At 35.5% G+C, this 25,176-nt stretch overlaps 3 protein-coding genes across 5 annotated transcripts; 2 read left to right on the top strand and 1 right to left on the bottom strand.

The window, feature by feature from the left end:
- Window positions 1–1,668: 1,668 nt before the first annotated feature.
- Window positions 1,669–8,784, top strand: mfsd4ab (major facilitator superfamily domain containing 4Ab). The gene is made up of 10 exons (XM_058764225.1): window positions 1,669–1,986; window positions 4,088–4,286; window positions 4,862–5,095; window positions 5,175–5,328; window positions 6,061–6,191; window positions 6,277–6,450; window positions 6,646–6,793; window positions 7,759–7,829; window positions 7,909–8,026; window positions 8,128–8,784. Exons 1-10 carry the CDS (start codon window positions 1,757–1,759, stop codon window positions 8,253–8,255), a joined length of 1,587 nt encoding a protein of 528 aa, XP_058620208.1. The 5' UTR covers window positions 1,669–1,756; the 3' UTR covers window positions 8,256–8,784.
- A 1,402-nt stretch (window positions 8,785–10,186) lies between these two features.
- On the bottom strand, window positions 10,187–16,994 carry nucks1b (nuclear casein kinase and cyclin-dependent kinase substrate 1b). The gene is made up of 8 exons (XM_058764226.1): window positions 16,531–16,994; window positions 14,911–14,960; window positions 14,562–14,616; window positions 14,237–14,265; window positions 13,969–14,100; window positions 11,992–12,165; window positions 11,767–11,907; window positions 10,187–11,620 (listed from the first exon to the last, which is right to left on the bottom strand). Exons 1-8 carry the CDS (start codon window positions 16,545–16,547, stop codon window positions 11,316–11,318), a joined length of 903 nt encoding a protein of 300 aa, XP_058620209.1. The 5' UTR covers window positions 16,548–16,994; the 3' UTR covers window positions 10,187–11,315.
- A 1,872-nt stretch (window positions 16,995–18,866) lies between these two features.
- LOC131532426 (NEDD8-activating enzyme E1 catalytic subunit-like) lies at window positions 18,867–25,051 on the top strand. 3 transcript variants are annotated; one of them, XM_058764072.1, is made up of 18 exons: window positions 18,867–18,945; window positions 19,058–19,096; window positions 19,858–19,972; window positions 20,085–20,165; window positions 20,257–20,339; window positions 20,425–20,505; window positions 20,621–20,664; window positions 20,762–20,826; window positions 21,416–21,571; window positions 21,709–21,811; window positions 21,916–22,029; window positions 22,118–22,171; window positions 22,915–22,951; window positions 23,188–23,269; window positions 23,397–23,497; window positions 23,570–23,633; window positions 23,736–23,790; window positions 23,927–25,051. In XM_058764072.1, the coding sequence occupies exons 1-18, from the start codon at window positions 18,926–18,928 to the stop codon at window positions 24,043–24,045; spliced, it is 1,413 nt and encodes a 470-aa protein (XP_058620055.1). In that variant the 5' UTR covers window positions 18,867–18,925; the 3' UTR covers window positions 24,046–25,051. The 3 variants fall into 3 exon arrangements, with proteins under 3 accessions (XP_058620055.1, XP_058620056.1, XP_058620057.1); XM_058764073.1 differs by having other exon boundaries at window positions 18,879–18,945; window positions 19,058–19,128; XM_058764074.1 differs by lacking the exon at window positions 18,867–18,945 and having other exon boundaries at window positions 18,956–19,128.
- The last annotated feature ends 125 nt before the right edge of the window (window positions 25,052–25,176 follow it).

The following is a 25,176-nucleotide window of genomic DNA, read 5'->3' as shown; positions in this document are numbered from 1 at the left end:
TTGGTACCTTAAAGGTACATAGGCTATTAGTACTTAAAGTGTACATATTGTATTTGAACCTAAACAGAAGTGTACCTTTTGAAAAGGTACCGCCCCAGTGACAGCTTTTGTACCTTTATTTCTGAGAGTGAACCCATGCAACAATTCTAATGTTTTAATAACATATCCTAGATTACTATTTAGTACGTTTCTTGAACAAATTGATATAAAACCAGTGACAAAGATATTGTATGTGACGTATTTATCATATTAAGAAAAATGGTACAAATGGTAATGAACTGCTCAATTCATTTAGCTGATTAAATTATTTTAGTGTAATATATATCTGTGAGGTAGTTATTTATTTTCATTCAGTTTGCACATTTTCAAGTTGTGAAAAAAAAAAAAATACAAATTCTAAAAATCTAAAAATTAATTTCTGGTTAAACCATATACCTGAAAAGGCAGAATTTTGATATCTTACAAAAGAGTTGTTGTAAAATTTAATGGTCACAGTTATGTGGTTTTGAAATATGTTGTGGCAAAGCAAATTAAATGCAAAAACTATATTACTTCTGAAAAAGGTTTTTGTTTTATCTTCCCAGAAAAGTAATCATTTTAATATATGTTGTGGATAAGCAAATAAACAGAAAAAAAAAAAAAACTGTTATTTAGCAAAAAAAATTATAAAATGTATTTTTTTTTAATTATAATAGAAATAAACGCCCAATGTAACATACTGTATATGTAACATGAAATATTTATCATAAACGCCCAGTGTCATATATATGTAACATTACAGATCTTTCACAAGGAGGGGTTGTATTTCAAAAACAACTGCAGAAACATGTTATAAGTGGTCCATTTGGTCTGTTTTATATGCCCCATAATTTTCCTATGAGGAGAAATTGGTCCGGGTTCTTGTGGGTTAAATATATACATGCATGTGTGTGTGTTTATATATACATAATACACATACACAGTACACACACATATATTACGTAAACATAAACTTTTATTTTGGATGCGATTAATCGTTTGATAGCACTAGTAAATAGTGAGAGAATTTTCATTATTTATTCATAAAACTTTTTTGTTTTAAAAGGACATACATCTAAACATGCAGGTCTTCACTAGGACCTTATAAGCATATGGGTTTTGACATTTCAGACAAACCCTAGGATGGGTTCATAGGCCATTGTTTAACAAGTACTGTATATAAGTAACACTTTGTAATTTTACAAAGCTAATGATTGTCCCATTGGCTCTCTGAATTATTTTGTAGAATAAACTTCAATCAATGTTATAAACCTTGTAACAATCCATACTGAATTAAAGAGCCAGCAATATAGTGTTTATAACCAACCAGAAATGAGTTGGAATGTTCTTTTAGGAATTCTTTCTTTGTGAGATCATGCAGACATAATGTCCCATAAAATGTGTTGATGTGATATATGTGGTCCAGTTGTGTTCAGATGATCACATTCTGATCCACGACTCTCATTGAGAATCAAAATCATTGACAGTCGAACTGAAAATCATTGACAGTTTCGAAGAGCTCTGTTGAGAGGTGATTTTTAGGCATTAACTTCAGAAGCATTGCACAAAGGTTCATGAAATGGGAGGAGTGAAGGAATATAAAAGCAGGAAATGATCATCTATTCTGTGATCTGTCATCTAAGCAAATAATCTAAAACCCATAGAAAGAATCATTCACACAACTCCAGGACTCCAAGAACTACAGCTGTGAGTGGAATAGGTTGGAGATTTTCACGCTATGTTAATTGACGAGCGTATATTAACACTTTTCAGAAGGAACTGTCAACATACACTGACATACTGGAGTGTGTTCTTCAGCTTTGGACTGAGCATAGCCTTTCTGGGGCCTACGATCCTAGATTTGAAATGCCAGACCGGCTCCACGTTACAGGAGATCACCTGGGTGTTCTTCTCCCAGCAGTTCTGCCTGCTCATCGGCAGCTCGATTGGAGGAGTTTTCACAAAAACGTGAGTAGAGCAGCGAGTCTCTGCTGAGAAACTGTATGAGGAGACCGCTGGAGATGGACATCTGCATCAAGATAAACTCTCCATTACTCCACTGTTTGGGAAACACACTGTCGTTTAGTTTCTCTTTAGATATTCAGTTCATGTCAGACAGTAAAAGGCTGTCAGAGTCGATTACACTCCTGCCTGGAGAGTTTATGCACTTTTTGTCCCTCTTTTCCTTTTTTTCAAGATTAACCTTGTGAATCTCAGATGTTGGTTGACCTTTTTTTATGGCCGCTTTATAGTTTAACACAGATTTATTGCTATGTTTCATGCCAGCTTTCAGCCTGAAACTTCTTGACATCCTCAACAGATGTGATCTGAACACAATGCAATAAAATATGCTTTCACTGTCACCATGTCTCTCAAACAAACCCTTGAGATTTTCCATATGATGAAGCAAAAACCTTCTTGTTTATTTGTGTAACCTGTTTAAAAAAATCGAAAATTAAAAACTGAAGTTATATAAAGTTATACACATTTATAAATCTATTTAAAACTATTTACATATTTGTTATAGTTTTAAAGACATACGTCTACTGTATTTTACGGACACCTTGCAGTACTGGGTGGAAAATCATCACGCTAACCAGAGCTGCACCGTTTGGGGAAATGCAATTAAAATTTTCTGTTAAAAATTTTTTTTTTTTATAATTCATAAAAATTATTATTATTTTTAACAAATAAACATAAAAATGATTAAATAAACAGAATGAATCACTTTTGTAACAAATACTACAAAAAAGTGTATTTTTAAAAAAAATAATTAATTAATTAATTAATTTAAATACTTGTGTAGCACCAGTGGCGAAGCTGGCCCACTCACTTTCAGCCGTGGCCCACCCAATGAGAAGTTGGTACTTTTCCAAATGAATGATATTTATTAAACGATAATAATAATAAACGTATAGTTTCCCTATAACTTCATATATTTACTTTAAAATATATTTAACGTGAGTTTTCTTCCTATAGGTGCATAGCATACCCTTGTCAAAAATGATGATTCGTCAGTGACGATTCAGTTAGTCCCACCCACATTTATGTTTACGACGTAAGAACATAGTAAAATGCGCACGTTTTAAAATAATGTTGAATTTGAAAATAGTGAAACAAACCTCAATCAGTCTTTAAAAATATTGGATATCCCAAATGAAAATGAAGTCTTAGCACTGAATCCAGACCGCCTACAAATGAAACCAGACCACCGGGTGATGGATTTAGATTGGAAACTTATGAGTGTGTTTAAAGCATCATGTTAGCAACGTGTTTAAACCGCTAAATAGATGCGTCCTTTGTAGAAAGAAACACATAAACGTTGTGATACATACTCTTCTCCACAACAAACTGCATATTTGCAGCTGTGCACATTTCTGCGGTATTCGTTTACTCTCCTTTGAACGCGAACTGACGGAGACTGATTATAAGATCATCTGCGAAGCTCCGTCGTCTCAGACTAAGGTAATGCTTTACAATAAACTTAGGTTAGGTAATGCATTAACTAACATTAACAATGATAAATACATTTGTTACAGTATTAATTAATTTTTAAGGTTAGTTCATAAAAATAGGCTACAACTTTTTGTTAGCTCAGGTACGAATGTTAACAGATAAATTTAAATTTTAATAATTATTAGAAAATGTTGAAATTAAAATTAATGTTAATTAATGCTTTAGAAGTGTTGTGCATTGAACATTTGCGCTGTATTTTCTGTTGGCAATTATGCAGTTTTCTTACACGCACCTTGCCCACCCGGTTTTATGTCGGCCCACCCACTTAAACATTTCTGGCCTCGCCCCTGTGTAGCACTACTACTGACTTGCCCGACTAGCTGTCAGACACATGAAAGCACATAGATAAAATACCATTTAAGACTATCCATGAAGTGCAGATGAACATCATGTTGCAGTGGAATAGCAAATGATGGTGTCTTGATAGATCTTACAGATCTTAAACTGTAGCATTTGCAATATTTTGAAACAAAAGTTAAAATCTGAGAAATAAAGAGGGATGATTAACAAGTAACAAGCAATCAAGCATCCAAGCTATTCCTTGTGTTCTCAGGTTGTTCTGGGCCCTCATCGCTCTCTTCCTCTCCTCCCTCATCATCTCTGTGGTTTTTGCTATTATCCCACTTTGCTATAATGTGCTGTTGCTGGCGGTTGCTATGGCAGTGTCAGGCCTGGCGATGGGCATCATCGACACTATTGCAAACATCCAACTGGTGTCCATTTATAAGAAAGACTCTGCTATCTTTCTACAGGTGAGGAAAGATTACTCTTCATATATCTCACTCAGGAGAGGTGCTAGTCCATACATTCAGTTCTTTACTTTTTACTTGTGTCCTCATCCTGTTAATATTTTAATTACAGAACAAACCAGTAAAAAACTTCTCATTACTGTAATGCAAAATAGGTAGTCTTATATAATCATTATAATAAATTATAATCATTATTTATATAAATTGAAAATGTATAAAAAATGTAAAAAATCATTTATTTTAATATTTTACCGTGATGCAGTATAATAAATAACATTATTACAGTAATGGAATTCCCTTAAAAGAACAGAAATACTAAACACTTAATGAAAACTGGGGTGATATGGTTATCTGTCCTGATATTAATGTCACAATGCAAAATAAATTGCCATATTTCCTTTTTTTTATTTTATGCAACATTTTATTCTTTTTTTTTTTTTAAGGAGGGGAATGTGGTTTGTATAGGAGCATAATTAAATGTATTATTTATTTATTGCATAATTCATTTTATTAAATTAACACCTTAGATTGACAGCTCTAATTTGAGTCTCCTGTCTGTGTCTTCACTCTTTTTCCAGGCACTGCACTTCTTCATTGGACTCGGTGCTCTGGTGAGCCCTCTGATTGCAGACCCTTTCATATCAGAGCACTGCCTGGGCAGTAATAGCACAGAAAATGCCACAGAGATAATTCACCACTTCAGATCCAGCTTCAGGTCACCTGTAATCCTCGCTGAGAATTCCCCGCATTCAGAGCCGGTGGAGGAGAAGGCCAACGTGGCGTACGCCTTCTGGATCATGGCTCTCATAAATGTAAGCTGATGCATAGCCCTGTGTGTGGTTCGCAGAAGGTCATGGGTCTCTGTGAGAGCTCAGTGTTTTTCTCTCCTAGTTGCCAGTGCCGATTGTGGTTTTTGTGCTGATGTACCAAGAGAAGCTGCTCCCCTTCTGCCCAAATAGCACACCACGACTGCTGGACAAAGATGAGCTGGCCATGGAGACTAAAGCACCAGAAGGCACAGAAATATCTGAACCACATGATGCAGGTACAAGTGAACAGCAGTCTTAAAGGGATAGTTCACCCAAAAATTATGTCATTAATTACTCATCCTCATGTCATTCCAAACTCGTAAAACCTTCATTCATCTTCGAAACACAAGTTAAGATATTTTTGATAAAATCTGAGAGCTCTGAACCTGCATAGACAGCAATGCAACTGAAATGTTCCCAGGCCCAGAAAGGTAATTAATATCAGAATTCTAATTTAATTTACCACAACACTGAAGGCTTTACATTAAGGCTACATTTATTTGAGCAAAAATACAATAAAAACAGCAATATTGTGAAAGATTTTTATAGTTTAAAATAACCTGTTTTCTATTTAAATATATTTTAAAATGTAATTAATTCCTGTGATAAAAAGCTGAATTTTCAGCATCATTACTCCAGTCTTCAGTGTCACATGATCCTTCAGAAATCAGTCTATTATGCCTAAACATTTCTTATTATAATCAATGTTGAAAACAATCAACGTGGAAACCATAACCTTTTTTTTCAGGATTCTTTGGTGAATAGAGAGTTCAAAAGCAGCATTTATTTGAAATAGAAATCTTTTGTAAACATTAAAAATGTCTTTAATGTCCCTTTGATCAATTAAATGCATTCCTGATTAAATAAAAGAATTAATTTAAACTTTTAAACAGTAGTGTAGGTGCTGGAAACTAACATGTAAAACCATTTATGCAACTTGTTTTACTTTTTAATTATGGTCCCCATAGGTTTTCATCATGGAGGACATGGAAACATCTTCAGCTGCTGTATGAATGGTAGCCTGCGTGGGTTACCGGTCACGTTTTTTGGTATCCACATCTTAGGCGGTTTGGTGTTATTCATGACAGAAGGTATTATGGTGAGTGAGCTCAATGAGACTAATTATTTTTATGAATAGTTTTGAGAACTGCAAGTTAATATTGACCCTTGAACCTCACTTTTAGGGGGTCTATGCCGGATTTGTTTACACGTACGCTGTTTCAGCTCCCATGTCTCTGCATGCTAAAATGGCAGCATACTTGAACTGTATCTTCTGGGCAGCTGTCACTGCTGGACGACTGGTGTCCATCCCGCTGTCATACCGATTCAGATCTGTGCATCTGCTCGTCGTGAACCTGGTAATCTATTATCAAACTCTGTAATACAGTATAGCTCATTATCACTGTTTATAGAGTACACATCCACTCAAGCTACGTTTTTACTATTATGCTGCTCCCCTGTTGCTATCAGCTATTCGAAACACAGCATGTGACTGTTGAGTATGTAATGAATCAATGATTTAGGATTGTTGAATGTGAATCCTCTCTCTTCAGGCTGGTGTGATTGTAACATTGCTGCTGTTACTGATCCTCTACACAAACAGAGTGTTTCTGTTTGTTGGGACGACCTTGCTTGGGCTTTTCATCAGCAGTGTTTTCCCCTGCCTAGTGGCCTACACCGAGGATATCCTAGAGTACCGCGGTAAATTACACACAGACATCATGTTTTATATCATGGTGGAGATCTTTAACTTTCCATTGTTCTTATATTCTACATTCCATAATAATAAGAATTATTATCATTATTACTATTAATAATAATTGTTGTTATTATTCTATACATTCTAAATAATTATATATTATGAATTTATATTACAGACTTTAAATTACAAATATTTGTTATTTTATATTACGAATGTATGAATTTCTTAGTTTTTATTATTATAGAAATTCAAATTTGACAAAAAGTTAGTGAGAAAATATGACAAAACCTCTTGTTGGGGACATCTGATGTTCTTACAGTTTTTTCAACTGCTTACACACTTTTTTAAAACTTTGGCTCTTTTTTTTTCAAAACTTTACTCACGAATCCAAGAACTGTACACACAAAATGCAAAATGCCTCATCTCTTGCAAAATAAAGCACTGAGAAATCTAAATTCTCTCAATCTTGAAAGCAAACATTTGTCTTACGTTGCAATAATATCATGTTTTTGGATATATCACATACACACAGTTATTCAAAACCTAAAGCTCTTCTTTCATGAGCTCCTATGTACATTTCTGTGCAAGATTGAAAGTAATTAGCTGAGAGACCAAACTGAAACCAGACTTTTTTTTTACTGTAAGCATTTGTGGTTGTTAATACAGTATTACACAGTACGAAAGAAAATAAATACATCAACCGTGTGTAGTTGTGTAGATGTGTATTTATAGGTCTATTCTAAAGCCATGATTGGTTGGTGGAAAAAGTGTTTTATGAAATTGAAAACTGAGTCAAAATTCAGAAGTTGTTTCAGAAATTGTGTGACAAGTAAAGATTTTTTTAAATTTGAAACTATTAAATAGAGCTAAATATATTTATTCCACTAGACTTCAGAATCTTCCGATGGTCCCCACAATTATGAACAAATGAAGCCAAACAAACACTTTCTCTTTTTTTCTTCAGGATGTGCAATAACAGTGTTAGTGACAACTGCTGGAATGGGTGAGATGACGTTGCAGGTGTTGGTTGGATCAGTAAGTTCTTTGGCTCCTGTTTTAACATTTGGGAAAGATTTTCTAAGGAAGTAAATAACCCTGAGCAAATTTCTTCTAGCTTATTCAGCAAAAAGGCACTTACAGTTTTTTGGTGTGTGGTTTGGTCATCGGATGCCTCGGCTTCGTCTTCTTTCTCAGCATGATCCTGTGCAACCGCATCCACAGAAATCTCACAGGTAAAACTTACATGATGATAATTGATGTACTGGTGATATTAATACTCTTTGAGTAAAATGGACAACATTTATGACTCTGGTTCAATGTGTTCATCATCCAGGAGCATCTAAAAAAACAGCCATGGTGGAAGCGCCACCAGCACCTGCTTCACTTGCTTCAGAGAAAGCAGCTCCAGAACAGAAAATTGCTGTAATACAAACTGAATCTATTAAATGTGACTCTGGATGAGACCATTCATGGGTCATAACCTGCTGGAAATACTTAACAATGCAACTGTAAACAGTCTAACAGTCTATAGTGTGCTTTTATTATCATATTTGTGTATTTTATGTATTTTTGCTAAGTTTGGTATTGGTATACATGTATTTTTTTTGTTTGTTTATTTGATGTTCAGTTTCTCGCAGATAATCTTGACTGTTAAATTATGAATATTATTGGAACAGAAGACTGTAACAAATGTGAGAAATCTTTAATTACAGGAGGGGAATTAAGTAATTGATGGCATAAAATATAAGTATAAAGTTTTGTACTTTACCCAAGACTGAAAATCATTAACAATTAAATACCAGATTAAGCTTTCATTTAATAATTCACCAACCTGAAGAAGAAATTCCTAGAACTTCCCTAGTCATTCAAAACAGTTTTTTTCCCCCCTTGTTAAACTGGTCTTGGTACTGTATTTACATGAAAATAAACAAACTCATGACTAAGGCAAACAATTATTTGCAATAAAGTATTGTTCACCATGTCACCACCATGCTGTGTAAACTTCATGTGTTCTGCCAAAATAAATACATCATGTGCGCCCTAGACAAATTATGATTGAGTTTGGTTGATCCAAACCTGTATTACTTTTTTTATTCTTTACAACCCAAAACTCAAAAAAATGTAACAATGTTGTTTTTTCTATACAATGAAGGCCACTGGAGTCGAATGTTGTGTTATTGTAGTTAAAACATTTAAAACAAACTTTAAAAGACCTTTTGTGTACTGACATGCAAATATATATATCAAGACCAGAAATTAAGAATTATTTTAGTTCAATTATGGCCATGTTTTAAGAATTATTCCCACAATTTGAACCGTTTCCTCGTTTTAGTAAATCGTGGCCATGTTGTACTAATTTGTTCCCTCACTTTGATTTAAAAACAAGGAACAAATTAGTACACCGTGGTTACAAATGGATTCTTAAATTTCCGGATGACGATTTAACTGAAACAAGGCAACAAATTAAATCATGGGAACGAATTCTTTTTTTTTTTTTCTTCTTCTTCTTCTTCCTCTGCATGTCATGTGAGGGGCTCCATATAGAAGAAAGAAATCACACAGGTTTGGAACGGCATCGAGGGTGAGTAAATGATACAAGTTTCACTTTTGGGTGAACTGTCCCAAAATGGTTGTCATCGTAAAGGTCCAGTCACACTAGCGAATTTTTGGGTAAAATTCAGCAAAATTTCCCATTTTCTAATGTCAGTAGTAGTATAACAATGCATGAAGCACAGCTCACACAGATGGTGAATCTGCATGACCAATTTGAATACAAAATCTGCGTTAATCTTGAGCTCTCATGCAAATTTACAGATCGCATGAATTCCTACTGAACTGTTTTATCCACAAAAATTCACAGAACAATAGTAAATGTGACAACCATTAAGTATTTTATTGTGTACTGCTGAGAAATCCCCTCAAAAATGCTGGAGGTCATTGCCACACTGTTTTCTTTTGAATAAAAGAAAATCTTGCTCAGCTGAACTCTTCCAGAAAGTTCTTTGCATCTTACATGCATGAAAATGGATAAAAGAAAAAGTAGTGTTTCTCTCAAGCTATTGCTTTGATTTCATGTGTGATACTATATTCAGCCATCCTGGGAACCACAGTGTCGGTTATAAAAGAAAGTATATAGCATAGCTTAAGGAACTGTTCAAACATAAAACACAGCTGCACATCAGAGATCAATCTTCTCTGATCTTCTTCAAACCTGTAAGAACTCAGGAAGGAGCTGTGCTTCAACTATATTCATCCAGCACTTGAAGAAAACATCTGGACGTCAGTTTTTAATCTGAAAGAAGCTAGTAAAACATCATGATGCCATTTCTATTACAGTCTAACAAAAGTTTATGCCGTAAAAAAAAGGGAAGAACAGGTCACCAACTACTAGATTTCTTTAAAGATACATTTTATTTTTTCCTTGTAAAACAAATTTTACAAAAATCAGAATAGCGTAATTAAAACAAACATTTATTTTGGATAAATTATGATATAGACTGAAAAGCTACAGATTAGGATGGAGATACAAGCAATAAAAATAGTCATATGCAGCTGAGAAAGCTATGGATGGTGTGCACTGAATTCAGCTCGTTTTTACCATTCTAATGGCTCAACGGAGCGCTCATTTAAAAAGGCATCTATAAGCGTCAAATATTCTTAAAAAAATGCACACATGAAGCATCACAGAGGTCAATAATAAGGTTTTCACTAGCTCACTTCTGACATCACTCATCCTGAAGGTTTACATCGGAGCCCGAGACTCCGCCCACCGATGTACTTCGCACCACGTACATGAAAGCATGCCAACCATGAAAGAGGTTCAATACAACCATAGAAAAAGTCATCTTAGTTCAAATGCTCAGACGGAAAAAAGCTGATTTACTAGACTGAATCAAGAAATAACTGCACGGAAAGTGGGAGAAAGTAGCGTACTAGAGCTATGTAACGTACAGTTGATGTAGCAAGAAAATCACGTGACTGAACTGCAGCCACAACAATCCAGTGCAGTTCATGACGACAAGCGTATATGTTCATTATAAGCCTGTGTTTTTTCACCGGTCAACGCAGCTGGGATGAGATCATGTACATTAAAAGTCACAAAAACGGTTGGTTTGGGAATTAACGAGCAGTTGCGTTCTTTTCAAATGCATTAGGAAAAATTTAAGGTGCCCGAAAGTAAACTACAGAGCCTACAGTATAATCTGTATTTTTGGGGCAAATCATCTTCGTCCTTTGTTATACATTGAAGGTCAACTGTAACAAAACGGTTTCGGCAAAGCTATAATTGAAACATTGATAAATATTCATATGAAAGACCGCATTTCGGGATTAGGCCAAACCGTACAGATTTAGGATAGGTCTGATGATACTTTACAGATTTCGTTTTTGAGATATGGTATTTACAAGCTGAGAGACATAACAAACATCCAAAACACTCTTTGAGTATTGTGGGAATTAAATCCTACTGCTCCTCGTTAAGAAAAACAGATAACAGACACGTTCACCAGCAAGCGAAAGAGCTCAGTCTTCGCCTGATGGAGCTTCCTCCTCAGAAACATCGTCCTTTTCCTCTTTCTCATTCTCATTCTCCTTCTCCTCCTCCTTTTCCCCGTTGTCATTGTTTTCCTCTCCTTCGGCGCCGCTTTCGTCATCCTGCGTCTTCTTGGGGGCGGGCGACTCCTTTCTGTCTCCCTCTTGCGCCTCGTCCTCTTCCTCCTCCTTGTTGCTCTCGATATCTTCATCTTCGGCTTTCGGCGAGGCCTTCTTCACAACTCTCTTCACCTTCGTCTGACGTTTTCCTCTCCTCTTCTTGGGCCCTCGGGTCACTAGGACAAGATAATTGACTTGATTACTGTAACTGTGAAGGTTAAAGGCATCTGGAGGAAGTTCTTAATTAATTTGAGCAGGAAGTGATTAATTAGGAAGGTATTAAAGTAGACCTTTCTGATGGTAGGATTATGGGTGGCTTTACCTGAAGCCTTTATCTTGGGTTTAGGGGATTTCTTGTCTTTGCTTCTCCTGCTCACTTTTGAGTTCTTCCGTTTGGGTCGGCCATAATCACTGTCATCATCGTCATCCTCAACCATGAAGTCTTCATCACTGCCTGAATCCTCTGTGAGCAGAAGAGAGAAGTATGAATGAAATCAACAAGTATCTCACTGTTAGCTAACGTCTATAAGCATAATACTCTACATACCCCCAGTGTAGACGTCACTGTCATCTTCCTCCTCCTCTTCCTCTCCCTCCTCATCCTCACTTCCTCCATCCCCAAGAAGAATCTCCCTCTGTTTGGATGCCGCTTTAGTGGCAGCCTGACGCACCTGCCGGCCCTTCTTCCTCACAACCTTACCATCATCATCACCACTGTCATCTGTGCGTCAAAAGAACAGATGCATGGTTAATTAACACAAGCCGATGGTTTGTTAACTCTGCATTAATATGCAAAAAGCATAAACAAATCACAAACACAGGCATGAAAATGTTACTGCGGTTTTGCCTAAGTGAATAAAAGCAAGTTAATTAGAGTGGCAACATTAGAGACGAGAGCAGGCGGACATTGTAAAAAGGAATAAAAGAACAAAATTGCATTTTAACAGCATAAAGAGTGAATGAAGAAAAGCATGAAATTTAAACTATTATTTACGATAGATATTACATAGAGTTTAATAGATAGATATTAAGCACTGCCTACTAACAGAGTAAAGTTTGTGATGTGGGATGTTTTTATTTAACATTATACAGTACTAGTCAAATCTATTTTTCCCTTATTTGGGATGCTTACATTTTTACTGTTTACTATTTGAATAATTCAAAAACAAAAAACTTCAAACAATATTTACTTAAAAGGATAGTTCACTCAAAAATGAAAATTTGATGTTTATCTGCTTACCCCCAGGGCATCCAAGATGTAGGTGACTTTGTTTCTTCAGTAGAACACAAAAGAAGATTTTTAACTCAAACTGTTGTAGTCTGTCAGTCCTATAATGCAAGTCAATGGGCACAGAATCTTTGAGAGAAAAAAAAACATGCACAGACAAATCCAAATTAAACCCTGTGGCTCGTGACGATACGTCCTAAGACACGAAACGATCGGTTTGTGCGAGAAACTGAACAGTATTTTTTACCTCTGATAAACCTCAATGTCCGACTGTCACAACATCCGGCGCGTTATGCACCAACCTGCTCTGGCACATAGATATATATACATAGATGCCTCATTAGCGACTGTTTCTATGGGCTGCGATAGGTAAGGATCTACGTATATATCTATGTTCCAGAGCCGTTGACGCGTCACGCGCCGGATGTTGTGGATGAGCTCAGGATGGTTTGACATTGCCTGTATCAGAGGTAAAAAATTATATAAATGCTTTTCAGTTTCTCGCACAAACCGATCGTTTTGTGTCTTAGGACATCAATGTACCGTCATGAGCCACAGGGTTTAATTTGGATTTGTCTGTGCATGTTTTTTTTTTCTCTCAAAGATTCTGTGCCCATTGACTGGCATTATAGGACTGACAGACTGCAACGGTTTGAGTGAAAAATCTTCGTTTGTGTTCTACTGAAGAAACATAGTCACCTACATCTTGGATGCCCTGGGGGTAAGCAGATAAACATCAAATTTTCATTTTTGGGTGAACTATCCCTTTAATTGCCACCACTTTTAATATAGTTAACTAAAACCATATAAAAAAAATAAATAAAAGTTTTGTTACTTGAAATGAAAAGCTCTTAACTGAAATACAATATGAAAAAAAATATTTCTGTCAGCTTGTTGTCGAACAAACATTTCTTATTTTCATTTAGTTTAACTTGATGTGCTAAAATGACTAAAACTAAAGCTGAAATAAAAACTACAAGCTATAGATATATATCTATATATATATATATATATATTTATAAAAATAAAAACTAATAAAAATAACAAAAGCACAGCAAAACCTTAATTCAAATTTAAACGAAAACACAAACATCAAAACCAATTTATTTTATTTTATTTTTAACTTATTTAGTTTATATTTTATTTAGAATTTAATGAAGAACCTAAAATATAAGAACATTTACAAGGCTGAATGTCAAACGTGCACAGAAAGTAGCTTACACCATCAATGGTGTCAGAAATGACTGAATGACTGTCATAAATGAAGCAGTCATTCAGTGTTTATATTGGTAATACCTGCAGCCCTTTTCCGTTTAGCTGTTGCCTGTCTCCCCCTGCTGGCCTCTTTAGCATCAAAATCACTGTCACCACCATCATCCTCCTCTTCCTCATCCTCCCCATAGTCATTGTCATCATCACTTAAATCCTCTAGAATATGGGGATAAAAAAGCATTTTGTCAGAATATTCAATAACTAAATAAAAAAGTATTTAAAAACAAAATACTTAAAATGTTAAATCCTAAAATAAAATAATTGCAAAAAAATTATATAAGAATTGACTTACTCTTGTGGTCCTTGTTTCGAGAATCTTCACTACATAAGAAGAAATACAGCATTTATTTTTAAGGGTATTTAAAATAATTCAGAGAAAATACATGAATTTAAATAAAACAGTGTAATGAATATGTATGCAGCTTATAAATAACATTTCAAATGTAGGAGCACTAAAATAAATTCATGCAAATGAGACAACGGTTAAACTGAAACATCACACTTTTACAACCACTATTTACATTTTTTTGCTTTAATAAGATAAGTAATCATTTATTACTAGCTCAGATGCTACATATTAATATTTAAAAATATTTTAATTATTCAAACAGACTGACCTGCGTTTTACAGCGGTCTTCTCAGGCCGATCCGATTCTTTTCCATATTCCTCATCTGTATCAAGTCATTCAGTTGAATCAAGTTAGAAAACAGCACGACTTCAAGGCACATTCAACACATCAACTAAACTATTAATGCAGCACAGTGTCATTATTTAACATTAATTACAGTTCTTTTCATTTTTTCCCATCATTTTTATTTTATTTTAAGCATTTTCATGATTTTTCCAAACCTGGAGGAAAACATTTTTAAAATCTTCCTGATATTTCCTGACTGTGGGAACTCTGTAAAGTGGGACACAATGGTGATGTATGCAACAGGATAAATATTTGCATTAGAGGAGCTTACCTGCATCGTCAGACTCCTGGAATTGTGCATAGTCAACAACCCTTTTATTCCTGTGCACAAAGAACATGATAGGAAAAGTAAATGACCCACAAGATAACAAACACACATGAAATAGAATATGTTTATAAATCATTTATTATCTATGACCTAAAAATTAGTTCACGACAGGGGTCTTCGATCTATATGAATATTTTTATGTCACAATGTATTTACGTGCTTCAGTGCTTACATTCCAATGTCAATAATCACAAAATAATAATGAATCATGGAGAAGCCTATTCTTGTACATTACATTGTAAATGTACTTTTTAATGTGAGAAGAACAATAAAACATTTAGCTCTGGTTGAAGTTGAGTATTTTTATCTTATTTTATTTTTTAATATTTCATTTGTCTGAACTCAAAGAATTTGCAGGTTATTGCAAAAAAAAAAAAAAAAAAAAAAAGTTTAAACAACCTGATCTGAATGCAAAAGAACTTATCTCCAGGCTTAAAAAAAAAAAATTAGTTTACTTGTATGAATCTAAAATAATAATATATATATATTTTCCTTTCATTCATCCTCCATATAGCAACAGAGCTGTCACTCCTCTTATTTAAAGCTGTGTAGCTTGACTGAAGGGGCAGAGGGTGCCATGTTGGAGTAGGTTAATTGCCATGCCAACAGCAGCAGTGCGGGGAGGGACTCTGTGCTCGGATAGGGGCATTGAACTACAGGCCCTGCAGGTCAGATTATATTCACTGCCCACAGGACCTCCTCAATCCATAAATTATACCGAAGAGACCAACATTCCCTCCCAAACTCTCATATTAAATAAAAAATACAGTCTGACAGATGAGAAACAACATGTTGCCAGTGTTAACGTCAGTGGAGCTCGTTGGCTCTTCTCAAGCGCTAATGTTACGAAAACAACACAGGCGCGTTTAAATATATATTTTATCGCGAAACATAAACACGTTTATTGATGTCTATCTACTTAGAGGCCTTAATTTCTGACTGAAACTAGATCCGAACCCAACGTGCATTAATTAAAACCACAAGTTTGCAGGAGAGACGGCTCGAGTCGTGTGTGAAGTAATGGCGCGCATTGCGCTGGAGGAGTTTGACGCTGCGCTGCTGCTCAAACACACGCCGCCGCTAAACTAACACTAATGCTCACGGGGCTAACTGTGGAAAACACGTGAAACTTCCACCGCAATACGTTTGTAGTATACCACATTTTCGCTAAATTACGAGATAATCGTAAAGCGGGTGTTTTTATTTTTTTTTGGCGACGATGGCTAGCTGGTTGTTTTTGTATAACATTAATTAGCCACCAGCGTGAACTATTATCCCGCTTCTTTTTTTATTTGATGCTGGCTGCTCGTGGTTAGCATACGCACGTCTAGGGATGCAGAAACCGATGTAGCCACGTTTTTAATGAAAATAAATCTATACGTGTATAAAGAGATGGAAATCTACGTGTTAACTTGTGGTTTGGGTCGCAATGTTTACACGCGTAAAAATAAATGCTGGTTAGCCACTTAGCATTTAGCAAACATGGAGAGACCCACATTACAGATCGCATCATGTGCGAACCTGCGATTGCTGTAAAGCCAGAGACGAACTAACCGCGCTTACCTTGAAGGTCTCGCCATTCTGCACACAGATTGAGAGACTTGTGCTATCCCAAACTGCAAGTGTATTTGAAAACCAAGGTGCTGGCTTTTTGCAGCTGAAATCCAGGTGTCTCCTGCTGCTGGAAAGCGCTTTCTGTAGCACGGAGCTGAGCGAAACTATCCGAATGCAATGCAAACTGCACTAAAGACGCGCAAATGTGTGCGATCTAGAGCATGTGTTTGCTCGCCGCGTTAGTCTGTGTGGGTAGAAAATGGAGAAATGTTGAAGTATCCACAGGCCGGATTGACCTGGTTAAGCCTGCTGTCGAATAGTAGCTAACTAATTAGCCACTGCCTGGCCTGCCAGCCAGGATTCTTTTATGAGTAAAAGTGGGATGGGAGTCTGAAGAACGCAAGATGCCCGCAAACCAGGATTGGATGACCGCACTCAGCAACAGTCCTTTACTACCCACTCATTCACAACCAGAAAGATGGTTAATCAATTGATTTGATTATTTTATTTGAACTATTTCCAAATCCAGTTTAGTCAGATAACGTTATTACTGTGAGATAGTGAAGCTAGACTCTTTTAATCAGTGTTATAAACATACTGAAGTTTTAGGGGTGTTTCCAATATCACCAGAGTAAAAGACACTTGTGCACATTAATTCTGATTTAAAGGGGGTTACGCAAACTGAGAAATGTGGGTTTCAATTGTAGGAGGCAACAGGTGTGTGTAGGAGTTGTTTCATTTTAAAGACACTTGACTTCATTTTCATTAGCTATGCTATTAAAACACACAAACAGTGTTAACATGGCATAATCTAATTTCTTTCAGGTTTTCTTGTTTGTTAGCACAGTAAGACATGTTTAAACTAGTCTGGGTCAAACGTCAGCCTTGTTGCACAGTGCTGGAAATAGGTTAGGGATGAGAAGAGCTTGTCAGAGGGTCAGGGTACAAAAAGCATTTACTCACAGATAAAGAAAAGCACTTTGAGACAGTGTGAAAATGCTTCTCTTCACTGGAGTCATATTTTGAACCAATGAAGGTTTAGCACTGGTATTTGAAAATCTAGCAAAGGAAAGCGTTAACATATTTGGACATTTTGCAGAAAATAAAAAATCTTTTGATAAAAATGTTTTATGATTATGTAATTAAAATGTAATAAAGTTCTTAACGGTGTTGCACTTATAAAGTTTCAGTTACTTTCCTGGTTATAATTTGTAACAGTTTGAATGGGGTTGTTTTCTGGGTCTAAATTAGCTTTGATATTCTGTCTGAAATAAAATCCATTTTGAAGAAGAATAAATAAAAATGAAGGATAGTTTAACAAATCGGCATTATGATATGATCTCAGATAAACAGAAGCATGTGTAATGTAGACTGTCTTATTGTGTAAGAAATTATGTTATTTTGAATGAATGCTTCTGGGTTTGCAGCTCTTGTAAACATTAATCTCTAATTTAAAATTAAAATCAAACATGATCTTCCATCTAACACATGCAATACAATAACCATAAGATGTAATACATCAGAGTTCAATATTCATCTTGATAAAACTACTTATGTTTGTTTCCATAGGAGTGCTTTATATATATTAATCTCTTCTTTTTTTCTAATGGTCTTTTTGATGGCTTGCCTGAAACAAAAAAAATTGCCTTATTAATCTTAACATGAATATAAAAAATACTGATCATAGAAAGACTGAAAAATCATGCCACATTGGTAACAACAACAGCACATCTGACAGAATAAAACAAATAATTTATTTAGCAGTTATTTTTGCAAAACATTGTTACATATATCCTAGAGCTTATTGTAAAATTTGTTGTGTAATTTGTCATAGTTAAATATTTTTTTGTAAAATATTTTTACAATTAATAATGGCTAATATTTTCACGTTTATCATAGTTTTACAGTTAAACCATTTTATTGACTGTTTTTAGATTTTAAAATTGAAAAATCTGGGCCTATGGCGGGTGGGGGTGGGGGTGGGGGGGATAGGACATAAAATCTATGAATAAAAGAAAATAAACTATTAAAGGCATAGTAAAAAGTCCAGTCATTGTGATTTTCATGGCCAGTGTGTAAAATTAAAGTATAGCTTGATGCTGTACACAAGCACTGATAGTATTTAGTTTTGTGCTGCATACATAATTTATATTCTTACACCTTTTTAGATAACAATGACATTTAATGTCGAACTGTATAAACTTCATCCCTCTAACACATGCTCAAATCTGCAAAGAAAAGAAAAAAAATCAATTTCTGTCAAAGTTAATGGCGTTTGAAGTGGGCTACAGGTCTCCAAGTGGCGATAGTTAGTCATTATAATGGAAAAGGTGAGGATTTCGACTTGAACGATGACAGATTCGCCGCCGCAAAGCATGATGGGTAGGAATGGGACGCTGAAAGTATGGCGGATGGAGAAGAGCCGTAAGTGCCGCAGAGTGAACAATGAGCACAGATGAACTCATTACAACATTACTACACGGATATGCGGTCGTGTGCAAGCTTGTTTGAACCTTCGCTCATTTCTTCTTTTTAGGGAGAAGAAAAGAAGGAGAATAGCGGCGCTGACTGAGAAGTTAGTGATGAAATGCTAAGAGCTGGCTGCAGGTTTGAGGATTGCTCAGCATAGGGACTGTGAAAATTCACCCTGCATTTGACTTGTAAACAAAGCGGAGAAAGTAACAAGAATCTAATGATTAATCGGATTTTATATTGCGAAGGGCAAGATATTAGTAGCACAAATAATATAGAAGTGTTACGCTGCTAGGCTTGTTAATAACATTCAAGGCAGCTAATGAAATTGAACATTACTGTATGTCGTGCAGTATAACGTTAATTAAATCCGATGGTCTTCATTAGGTCTGGTCTGTGTTCAAACAGAACTGTCATTATCACTTTATTAAATCTGAGCTTTAACTATGATTTTCTTAGACATTGTTGGTTGCGTTATTTTTGATATATAACTCTTAAACCATGCCAAGTGTTATTCCAGTATTTTTATATACTGTGCTGCATGGGGTACAAGAAGTAAGAATGCTGTATTGAAAGCACTCAGTAGCTCATTGACAGATAAACCATATTCAGAAACCTCAGCATTTTGAAACATCTGCATCACAATTAAAACAATGCGAGTCAAATATTTGAAGATTCATGATTGGAGTGCAAAAAAGATTTTTAGAGAGAACTTTTATCAAACATTTCATTAAGAAGTCAGAGCCATATATATATTTTTTCCCTTAATTTGGGTTGTTTAGTGTAGGTAATACTATTGTTTTAAATTCTGGTGGTTGTTGCATGCATCTTAAGTATATTTTGGTATTTTCATTTTTTTGCTAGCATGGCAGTTGAAAGTTGCAATATTGGTGACTGGGATGGCCGCTGGAGTCATGTCCGGAAGTTCCTGGAGAGAACTGGGCCCTTCACACACCCAGACTTTGAACCTAGTGAGGAGGTGAGAAAAAATTTGGACAGTTTTGCATACTTTTTAGTACTTCATATTATTTAGTTAGTAATATTTATTTCATTTATTTTTTCTATTTGGGCATTTTTCATCAATTTAAAAGACATTACAGTTTCTGTTGGAAACATGCAAAATCCTGGTCATTGGAGCTGGGGGTCTTGGCTGTGAACTACTGAAAAACCTGGTAAGGTCTCTCTATATATTTTTTTCAGTCCAGTCCCTGATTTTTTTTAACTCAGTGAAAACTTCTTGACAATACTTTTTTTTTTTTTAAGGCTCTGTCAGGTTTTCGTCATATTCATGTTGTGGATATGGACATCATTGATGTCTCCAACCTCAACAGACAGTTTCTCTTTAGGTACGAATGTGTGCATTTTAAAACGGACATCCATGTTTGTTGGCACCTACATTATTTAATTTTGTTTTTGCCTAACTTCTTTAAGGTCCAAAGATGTTGGACGACCTAAAGCAGATGTGGCAGCTGAGTTTATAAACCAGCGTGTTCCTGGTTGTAATGTTGTACCGTATCCTTTAAAATAATGCTATGACTATGACTTTACACTTACTGACGTGCTGAACACGCATGCTTAACATCACTGTAAATGAAACAAATAATGTATTTTCTTAATTTGATTTCAGACATTTTAAAAAAATTCAGGATTTCGATGCTTCATTTTATAGACGTGAGTGCAGATTTTTTCATTATATCTGAAACCATCTCTATGAAGTATTTATAGAGTCTGTGATCTGATCTATGAATATTTCTTCTTTGTCCTGTAGAGTTTCATATTATTGTTTGTGGGCTGGACTCAATCATTGCCAGGCGCTGGATCAATGGGATGCTGGTCAGTTCTGATGCATCAAATGCATTTAACTATGAAAACTCATTTGGATTTTATCAAAAGCCAGTAAACAAATGTTTGCTAAATAATACATTGAAACTACCAGCACTTTAAAACTACACTGCCGCCTTTCTAACCATTGACAGACAATATTGTATTTTGAATTTTTACTCTGAATTTTATTTTATTTAGTTTTTATTTAAAATATCTTAAATACTTAATTTGTGTAATAAGAGTAATGATGTGCGGCCAGCAGGTCTTTATTGCGAAATAAACCCTGAAAGGTTTTTGCGTAATGCTGTAAAAGCACTTATAACAATACTGAAATTATCTGTACAATAGTTTTGCTGTTGTAAAGTAACTTAAACTCAGTAGTTTTTCTTTTACCAATGAAATTTCATTGCAAATCCTTTACTTCTTTGTGCATTTTATTTTACTTAAGCTTACGCTTAGGGCTCATAGCTGACTAATCTGTGGTTGTGAAAAGGTATATGCAGTATTGTAGTAACCATCATAAAATGTCTGCCACAGTAGCTATAAGCCCTGACAGACATGTTTCGATTTAACTGTAGTTGGTGTGGTTTCTCTTCAGTTGTCCCTGCTCTCTTATGAAGATGAAGTTTTGGATCCCAGCTCTATCATTCCTCTGATAGATGGAGGGACAGAGGGCTTTAAAGGGAATGCAAGAGTCATCCTGCCGGGAATGACAGCCTGTGTAGACTGCACACTGGAGCTTTACCCACCACAAGTACTGTAGTCTCACTCTCATATGCTGTTAATTCCATTCATCACTGTAAATGAAGGGTTTGCTGTGACCATACAATTGTACATCACTCATATTGCTGAGATGAAGTGACTGTCTGCTTTTGTCTGTGTTCTCTTCAGATCACTTTCCCAATGTGCACTATTGCTTCAATGCCACGGCTACCAGAGCACTGCATAGAGTATGTGAGAGTGCTGCAGTGGCCCAAAGACAAACCCTTTGGAGGTGTTTAAATTATTTATATTTCTTTTTAGTAGTTCACATGACTGTAATTTTTGATAGTGCATTGAATGGCTCAACATTGATGTGTGATTGTTGTTTGTCTGCAGATGCTGTTGGTCTGGATGGTGATAACCCAGAGCATGTTCAGTGGGTGTTCCAGGAGTCTCTAAAGAGAGCAGCTGAGTTTAATATCACAGGTGTCACCTACAGACTCACTCAAGGTAAAGCCGGCTGGACTGATGCATCTGAGAAACTTTGAGAGTGGTTGTTCATAGACTGTAAATCTAAGATGTTCATGCTTTCTTTCAGGTGTGGTTAAACGAATAATCCCTGCTGTTGCGTCCACAAATGCAGTCATCGCTGGTATGGATCGAACCTGAGAAGAAACAACTATCTTCCTCCCTTAGGCTGGCCGCACACTAGGCGATTTTCAAATCTTAAACTATTTTAAAACCATGGGAGGCCACAGACATGAAGACAGTTCAACTGATTTTTAGCCTTATAATCCTCTGAACGCGCACACTAGATGATTCGACCAGACTGCGAGACCACACACTGGTCGATTGTAAGAACGATTTCACAGAGACTCGCGAGATCAAACATGACTAGAGAAGAAAAACAAACAGAGGACAATCTACGTTGTCAGCTGGTTCTCCTGGCGCGCGTTCTGTTTCACAGTGGAAAACAAAGTATAGAAAAGAATATGGGTGATATTCTCTGCTTTCGTGTCATGTTTGTGGCTGCCAGGTTTCAGCTGCAGAAGCACGCAACATCCGGTAGGTGACATTCTCTCATTGGCTATCGCGGGTATCACGTCAGAGGCAGCGCGATCAAGAGTCCTAAATATCAAACATGTTTGATATTTATGATTTAAGTTCGGGGAAGCGCCGTCTCGATCGGGAGCAGTTAAATAATCGTAACGACATCACACAATAGAGGATTGTTTGCGACAAGCCGTGAATCGGACCACACCCCCCAATCGTTCGGGGGTGCAAATCGGGTTTAAAATCGTCTAGTGTCTGGCCAGCCTTTGTTTTTGTTTTTTTGTTTTTTATTCTTTATTTATGTAGTTGAGTTTTATTTTTTATTTTTTTTTCCATTTTCAGCTGCTTGCGCCACAGAAGTTTTTAAAATTGCTACAAGGTGAATCATCTATACATTTTGATTCCATCTCTGACATTTTGACATTTCAAGTTTCTTGGCCAATTAAAAATATATATATATATATATATATTTTTTTTTTTTGTGTTTAGATCTTACGAACCAAGCCACATTCAGCAAACATTTAACCTTATCTAAAATGTGAAAAATGTATATTTAAAACATTTTACTAGTCACCCAATCTAGACCTTAATTTATGCGTGTCTGTTTTCTTTCAGTGCATATATCCCATTGAATAACTATCTGGTTTTTAATGATGTGGATGGATTGTATACTTATACTTTTGAAGCAGAGCGAAAGGTAATTTTTATCTGTTACACAAGTTACAAACTTTCATTTAAGGCCTCTTTACAAAGATTCAGCTTTTTGAAAGTAAAAGATGTGAAATGATCCCAGCTGTTGTGATATTGCCTGTTATGATTGACAGGAAAACTGTACAGCCTGTAGTCAGGTTCCTCAAAAACTACAATTCCCACCATCTGCTAAACTGCAAGAGGTGCTGGAGTATCTGACTGAGAATGCTTCTCTGTAAGTACACGATTCCCATTAACTCTCTTTCACTGCAAATGATTTATAAATACTGATCTACTTGTTTTTTAGTCAAATGAAGTCCCCAGCTATCACTGCAACACTTGAAGGCAAAAATAAAACACTCTACCTGCAGGTAAGACAGTATCAATATGCTAAGATTCTGAATAAAGTTTATTTTTATTTATTTTTTTTTTATGCACTGCTTAAATATTAAGGTTTTATTTGTGTCCTTCAGACCATTGCCTCAATTGAAGAAAGAACAAGACCCAATCTCTGCAAAACTTTGAAAGGTGAGATCTTTTCCAGCCATGAGAATCACAAAAGCACAGTTGAAACTGAATTTCCAAATGGTCAGAATGTTGACAGCATTATCATTTTTATAAATGCCATGATTTTTAAATACTATGACTTGTGTGTGTGTTGAAGAGTTGGGATTGGCTGATGGACAGGAGTTAGCTGTTGCTGATGTCACCACACCTCAGACTGTCCTCTTCAAGCTAAACTTCACATCAGAAACGTGCAGCATTAAACAAGTACAAAATTAATTTAATGGCAGTTGTTCCTCAAATTCACCTGCAACAGTTTATTTGCAGCATATATCAAATAACCCCCTTTATGTGTAGACTCTGTATTTGCTTTGTACTTCAAACTGAAACATCATGTATTGTTTTCTCATTCATTTGTAACTCATAATTTATTAGGAATGTTGTCATTTTATCAACCAACAATCCAGACAATTTTAGGATTATTATGCAAGGATGAGACCTGTACCACAAAGCAAGTTAAACCAGTTAGAATTGAGTACTACAAAGGTGGATTGGCGTTCATTGGAATAGTAGCAAACACTGCACAACTAACTTACTCCAGTGCAAGTTAGTCGCAATCACAGGTCACAAACGTGTATTTGACCAATCAGCATGTCTCAGATGTGCAATGAAGTCACTCATCCTCTATCTCTCACTCTGTTTATCATGATCTTTTATGCTGTGTAAGCGTTTACATTCATGTTTTTATTTTATTATTTTTATTTTTTATAAATATAATGAACAATGATGAAACCAATCCTGGATTTCTTTAAATAGTTTTGTAGTACAGGCCTCTGGTAATTCTGTGTCAGTTGCAGTTTTTTTAGTAGGTAGCACTTTTCAGTAAGGTCTCATTAGTTAACATCAGCTAATGCATTTACTAACAATGAGCAATACATTCGGTACAGTATTTATTGATCTCCGTTAACCTTAGTTAATACAAATGTTCATTGTTAGTTCACAGACAGCTTGATTTTAATCATGAATGAGTGAATGCTAAAGTGAAACTTAGTGTTTTATTGTTGCGAGTTTGTGAACTGTACTTAACCAATGTTAACAAATGGAACCTTTGTGTAAAGTGTTACCATTATAGTTTTATTTCTCGTTTTGCCTTTGTGTCTTGTAAAATATGTTTTAAGTTAATGTTTGTACATATTGTTTATGCAGATGTTTGTGAGTGAATTTGACCTATAATAAATTCTTTGCTGAAGTTATTAAACATTTATTGGAAAATGAGGAAACTTCAGTATGTAGCTGTATTCACTCTGTTGACACATTTTTATTTATTTGCATCGCAGATTCGCAGTATTATAAAATGTGCTTTAATTTAATTTATTTCGGTGTCTTAAATGTTAATGTATGCACATTTAG

The sequence above is a fragment of the Onychostoma macrolepis genome, chromosome 23 (genome assembly GCF_012432095.1).
Source record: "Onychostoma macrolepis isolate SWU-2019 chromosome 23, ASM1243209v1, whole genome shotgun sequence".
Classification (NCBI taxonomy): domain Eukaryota; kingdom Metazoa; phylum Chordata; class Actinopteri; order Cypriniformes; family Cyprinidae; genus Onychostoma; species Onychostoma macrolepis.
Note: the sequence above shows the minus strand (reverse complement) of the source record. Positions and strands in the feature narration are given on the sequence as shown.